Source organism: Sander vitreus, chromosome 20 (assembly GCF_031162955.1).
Source record: "Sander vitreus isolate 19-12246 chromosome 20, sanVit1, whole genome shotgun sequence".
NCBI lineage: Eukaryota > Metazoa > Chordata > Actinopteri > Perciformes > Percidae > Sander > Sander vitreus.
Genome location: NC_135874.1, coordinates 17847272 through 17854349, shown reverse-complemented (window position 1 = coordinate 17854349; position 7078 = coordinate 17847272). Strand labels below are relative to the sequence as shown.

The following is a 7078-nucleotide window of genomic DNA, read 5'->3' as shown; positions in this document are numbered from 1 at the left end:
CAAATCTGTGGTTTTAATCAGGGTGTCATGTCTTTTCCTTCATGAAGAACAAAGGATGACTGAGGGAGATACAGAGTAGAGAAGAAGTGAGGGCTCCTGCAGTGCGGACCCAGAGGTAGGAGTCCTAATACTCAGGCTACAGGGATGACTCAGTACTGCACACTATCTGGTGTTATATTGTATCCTAATGCGTGGATGCCAATGATATTTTGATATTTATTCAATTACATTTCCACATGGTGTTATTAGTTTTCTGATAATTTTGGCGATATAATTTGCAGTCATGAAAGGAATAAATTGCAATATATCTTAACACAATACTCTCTAACACAATCACAAATCCTTAGGAATCTCAAACATATTGTGCCTTAGATGATGCATCATTATAATATTGTACTGTGGTGCATCTGAAGAGTTTAACATCTAATCAATACACCAGCACTAATAAATTAGTTGATTAATTATTCGAGATTTGAGGCTCCCAGTGAGTATTTAGTCTTTATTCATCGTGTTGTAACCAGTGACTGTAGGTTGTAAGCATAGACTGTTAATATTAATATACAGTCTATGGTTGTAATGGAGCCAGAGTTAGATTGGCCATGCAACACCACACGTAATCAAAATGGAATAATGTAATTTGCATTTGTCTGGTTAGATGTGACAACTCATTATTATTATTATTATTATTATTATTATTACCTCATTATTGTAGCCATGAGTGCAATGGGACAATCTTTCTTTTCTGTTGTCTGCAGACTGCAGTACATGTTCAGTAACTCTGTCAAATGAGTTGAGAGTTGCAGTAATCCAAACCGCAGACCGTGCGATGTGACTACGTGGATGTTAAAACCAGTAATCATGCTGAGATAGGAACAGTAGGTCGGCTTTTGTGGGAATTCTTGTGGCCTCACGTGATGAAAAGTGAACATACTCTGAAGGCCCTCCATGATAGATCTGGTGGTTAAGATGATTGTTCCCTGGGCTGTGTATACACTATGTCTAATGCTCTACTCCAGACTGAATAGACCTTGTGGACTACACACTTTCAAAGCTGCACATTGCCATTTATTCAGTTTTAGGTTTTTGTTCTGAGGTAGATATGCAATCTAAATGCAAACCATTTATTTCATAATACAACAGGAAGTTGGAGCCAGGAAACGTTTGGTTTAGCTTAGCTTAAAGACTGGAAACCCAGGAAAACGGCAAGCTTGGTTTAAAAAAAATACAAATCCAGCTACAGTACCAGCACCTTTAAAGCTCACTAATATGTTTTGTCTAGTTTTTTTAATCTGTTCAAAAACAAAATAAGACACTTTGTGGTTTGACCGGGTGAGGTACCAAACTATTTCTTGGCACAGAGGGGTGACTTTCTGGAGTCTTGTTGTCAGGCAACTAATGTAGACTCCAGGAATTGCTGCTGCCAGCCAAGAAATTGTCTGGCACGTAACCCCCCCCCCCAATACAACCACATCTGGCTCCGGCTTAAAATTAAAAGGACAGACATGAGAGTAGCCTCGATCTTCTCATCTAACTCTCAGCAAAAAACTACTGCTTTAATCACCAGCTGAAAGACTTTCAATTAAATTATTTCTGAACAACTTCTACCATGTGATAACTGCTACACTAAGCATGAACAGTGCATAGACAGCCATTCTTCCTTCACTCATGATCTGCAATGTCATGAGTGAAGGAAAAATGGCTGTTAAAGGTGTGTTTGTTTTGGGGGCAACCTACCCACTTCAGTGTTTCCTTTTCATTCACTTCAGTCCACCTTTGGTCCTGATGGATCATGTCACAGGCCATGGACCAGCTTAAATTTAAAAATTCCTCTAGCTTCAAAAACTGTATATATTCTTTCCCATAATACTGACCACAACAAACTTAAGATATTATTGTTCTAAGCTGTTTCACACGGCTTATGTAATGTATACCTAGAAGGTACTCTGTATTGCTTATTTATGCCCCTTAAGTGACACGCTACCGCTCTGTGACCCACATTAAGTCAGACATTATAGTGCCAAACAGTTGCGGCCGCCCTGCGTTTTGTAACAAGGTCCTCTGCCTGTGGAACATCTTTCCATCCAAATAGTCTTATTTTCCTGTCCCTCGGGGGACTATGGCGTAATTCTGTGTTTGTGGGCCTGTGTGGCGACGCTTTCTCCTGTCTTTTTGTTATTTAGGAGCCACATGGCAGCTTTGCACCATCCAACCCAGTCATCCATCTCTCTTACCACTCCTGCGCTGCCTCGCCATGGCTCTGTTACACAATGTCCAGCTGTGGAGCAGAGTGGTGTGGTGGGAGACATCTGCTCCTCTCCTCCTGCAAAATCCCCTCATCACATGGTTTTGTTTATGCGTAGCCTTTTTCATATCCTGGCAATGTGAAAAAAAGCCCAGAAACACACAAACTCTGTCCAAATGACAACAGAGGAAATACAATTACAGGAAACACATTCACCACCAACCCTGCCATGAGCCTGCAGTGGCTTGTGCTGCATGCAAACCAGGATGGGAGGATGAGCCTGCTGTATGCTCTGTCTTATCAACAATTACAGCACAGCCTTGGAATCTTCGTAGTATCTTCCTCCGCCCTATTTTTCTTATTTTTCCCAAGTCCAACATGTCACGTCGGTGCATGCAAACGGCTTCTGGAATCTCCGTGGTCACAGAACTGGGAAGCACCAGCACCTTTTGATCTTTAGTGTGGAGGTAGAAGCGAAGTCATGTGTGAGGCAGCAGGACTGGTAAGAGTTTGGCTGTGAGCTGGTTGGCAAAGTTTGTGGTTTGTGGGTTAGTGATCCGGGCTGGCCCCAGACATGTGCTGGCAGACCTGGGGCTGTACTGAAACCACCCAGTGTTTTGGCTCTCACAGGCTGACTGCTGCAATCTGTGTGCCTGCAGTGCTAGTGCCTCATCCCTGCATGCAGCATCCCTGTAAGGTGCCACAGAGCTGGTTTTAAGATAAGATTTTTCATAGACTGTATGATGTTTACAGTTGTGTTAAAAATAATAGCAGTCCAACATCACTAACCTCATAAATCAAATGTTTTGGTAGAAGTGATATTTCTACAAGTTCTACAAGCAAATAATTTACTAATAAGTGTTGTAGAGTCATAGAAAACCAACAGACCCAACAGTCATGACATGCATGCTGCTCATTCTGTGTAATTGAATCTGTAATTGAAAGGGGCATGTTCAAAATAATAGCAGTGTTGTGTTCAATTAGTGAGGTGATTGACTCTGTGAAGAAACAGCTGTCAATTATGGCCCATATTTAAAGAAGGAAGGAAGCAAATGTTGTGCATGCTGGTTATAGTGCATTTCACACTGAAATACTCAGCAAAATGGGTCGTTCCAGACATTGCTCTGAGGAACAGCGGACTTTGATAAAAAAGTTGATTGGAGAGGGGAAAACATATAAAGAAGTGCAGAAAATTATAGGCTGCTCAGCCAAAATCCTTTCAAATGCCTTGGAATGGCATCCAAAGCCTGAACGACGTGGGAAAAAACAGTTAACTACCATTCGAATGGATCAAAGAATAGCCAAAATGGCAAAGGCTCAACCAATGATCAGCTCCAGGAAAATCAAAGAAGACTTAAAGTTACCTGTGAGTACTGTTACGATCAGAAGAAGGCTATGTGAAGCAAAGCTATCAGCTAGAAGCCCCCGCAAAGTCCCATTGCTGAAAAAAAGACATGTACTGAATAGGTTGAAATTTGCCAAAGGACACGTTGACTGGCCAAAGGAGAAATGGCGCAACATTTTGTGGACTGATGAGAGCAAAATTGTTCTTTTTGGGTTTAGGGGCCGCAGAGGTTTAGGGGCCGCAGACAGTTTGTCTGACGACCCCCATGCACTAAATTCAAGCCACAGTACACTGTGAAGACAGTAAAGCATGGTAGTGCAAAAATCATGTTATGAGGATGTTTCTCATACTGTGGTGTTGGGCCTATTTATCGCATACCAGGGATCATGGATCAGTTTCAATACATCAAAATACATGAAGAGGTCATGTTGCCTTATGCTGAAGAGGAAATGCCTTTGAACTGGGTCTTTCAACAAGACAATGACCCAAAACACACCAGTAAGGTCTGTCTGGCAAAGTCTTGGCTCCAGATGAACAAGATAGATGTTATGGAGTGGCCAGCCCAATCCCCAGACCTCAATCCCATAGAAAACTTGGTGGTGACATCAAGGCAAAACCCAGTAATAATAAAGAGGAATTGTGGAATGTAGTTCAGTCGTCCTGGGCTGGAATACCTGTTCACAGGTGCCAGAAGTTGGTCGACTTCATGCAACACAGATGTGAAGCAGTTCTCAGAAATAATGGTTATGCAACAAAATATTAAGCCTAATATTCCTTTTTCTTCACTTTCTGTAAAGGTATAACACAAACTTGATACATTTTGGTCATGTTTTGATTTGGAATTGAATGTGCGGTGTTCCCAATGCATTGATATTATAGAATTAAAAGCTATTCTAAGGATTTTGAGCATTATTCACTTTTTTTAAACACACTATTATTCTGAACACAACTGTATGTGTTTAATGGATTGTCAGAAGAATATATCATTTGCAGCGGGATTGCAAATAGTTTTCTTTTATTCTTAAGTACACAAATACACATCATTACACCATTTAATCATAAGCATATGATACACTTACAAAAACATCGTTACACGCTGCTGTAAGTACAAAACTATCTATCTAGCATTGTGTTTTATTTATTGGACAGAAAAGAGGGACAACTGGGTGAGGTCTTTTGCACACGATGACATGTCTTTAATTAAGTTGTATTACCAAATTATATATTAACAGTTAGACTGGCCCTCACTCCCTACATTCCCACTTGGTCACCTGTAGTAAATAGCAAACAATATGAGCAAAGGATCTTCTAAAATATCTGGAATGTAGTTCAGTATGCCCTTGAAATTGGTGACCTGTCACTTATTTTATGTAATCTGAAACCTTACATCTGGGATAATCTCAACGTTAGGACTATTTTCACTTGACAAAGGGCTGATTTTGTAGCTGTCAATGTGTCGAATGTAGAACTTTAAAGTAAAAAAAAAAAAAAAAAAAAAAGCATGATTCAGTCATCCTTTTAACGGCTTCTAGAGGCATTTTGATACAGTCAACACTCGCTCCATGACCCATCACTCTGTCTCCTTGTGGAGGCACCACACCAGCGTCTGTCCCACCCCCGTCATTGTCAGCACGCGGAAGCCAATCTGCTCCAGCTTGTCCAACACCAGGCGAGGTGGGTCGTCCACATGGTACTCGGAACTAAATGAGCATAAACACAAAGTCATTCTACTTTCCACAGATGTGGGATTTCTGGGTCTTTTAGTGAACTTTGCTTGGAAAGTAGAATGCTGTTAATTGTTCTGGTGCTTGTTCACTTCCTTCCACACCTTGGTTCATTTCCCAGCAGCATTTGAATCAGATTGCCAATGACAACACTTCCCTGATCTGTATTCCATCAGCTTGAATGGTTTATTCTAAATCTGCAAAGCAGCAGCCTTCCTCCATGTGACCTAATCTCAGCTCTGTCGTCAATATGTACACGATAACTGCCAAAATGAAAGAAACACCAGTGTTAAGTGCCTAAATATGGAAATATTGCCCGGTGTGAGCACATTTACGGTACACCTGGGAGCCGATTCTGCATGTGTGTGCAGATGTGCACTCTGTGTATGGAGATGGTTTATGAAACCATCTCCACCACCATCTCACAAACAGGGAATAGTAAACTGTAATGGCACCGCTCCGATGCAGAGCTCTGCACACACATGCAGAATCGGCTCCCAGGTGTACCGTAAATGTCCGGATAGATCATCCTGTGACATGGAAGTATAGGTGCTTTTGTGGATGATGCCCTGAATTGAACTATGCCTGCAAATCTCTCGGGTTACTTTCTATCTTCAGACATTGCCCTAATTTGACTAGTTATGTGCCACATTTACTTCATGTCCACTCTTTGACCATCCCTATACTCGTCATATACCCCAATACTCACAAATTGTTTCCCAGCATGGTTGTTTTCCTTGCTCCCAGGTAATTCATCACAGTTGCATCAGAATATTCATCTCCCACATTTGTTGGACCATTCTCCTGTAAGAAGTAATAAAGTGCATTAACTATACAGCTGATAGTTTGCTCTGGATTAATTGAGAAATAGTTATTTTTTGCTAAAACAATATCTGCTATTGCTGCTATGGTTGCATATAACTGGCTACACCTGCAGCCCTCTGGCAGGTGCGGATCATAATCTCTAATAACAGACTAAAAATAGATAATCAGATACTCAGAGGCTATAGAATTAGGTTGCTCTAGTCGTGCAGACAACAAAATGAACATGCAGGCCGACAACTGGGCAACGTGTTATTCATTTAGCACCATGGCAACAACAACAAAAACCACAACCACACGCACGTTGCTTGCTCCGCTTGTAGCCTTGACTGTTTGTTGTTTCCAGCATGCATACTATTACAGGCCACTGTATAACTATAATCTGCAAGTGGCGACACTGATTGATTAGCTATGTTGCTCTGCCAAATCCCTGAATCTCCAACTCGAGCGCGTCTCTTCTAAATATACGACACGAGTCATTTACAGATGCGAGATACACACCAATCGGATCTGCGTACTGATGAACATGTAGGGCATCCCTGCTTCCTGGCGGTGGACCGCTATTCCTCTGGGAATGACTGAGGAGGCTCCTTCACAGACGCGACGGTCCCCTCTCCAACTCGAGCTTCTGCCGACAGCTCTTTGCAGAATGCGAAAACGCCCACCGCGACGGACCAATCACAGCTCTTCTCTCAGCATCTGTCAACAGCGTTGCTCGCTCAATGCATAAAGTCTTGCTCAAACGATGTGACCAGTTGTTTGTTGACATGAGAAATGTTGGCTAATGTGCATGTACCACAGGTAAAGCGTTTTATGCGGAGTTCACAGTACAAGTCCCCTGTAAAATATCATCATTCTGTGACTGAAGAAAGGAACGTGTAGATCTTTTGTTTTCACCTGCATTGATGTTGAGTAGGCTTCTTTGTTAGACTTAAATTTGCAAAA

At 41.7% G+C, this 7078-nt stretch overlaps 1 protein-coding gene across 1 annotated transcript; it reads right to left on the bottom strand.

Annotated features, from left to right (window-relative positions):
• Window positions 1-4585: 4585 nt before the first annotated feature.
• gchfr (GTP cyclohydrolase I feedback regulator) lies at window positions 4586-6832 on the bottom strand. Its single transcript, XM_078277389.1, is given in 3 exon segments — window positions 4586-5287; window positions 6021-6115; window positions 6635-6832. Coding segments are annotated over 3 exon segments (423 nt in total). The 3' UTR covers window positions 4586-5157.
• Window positions 6833-7078: the final 246 nt, after the last annotated feature.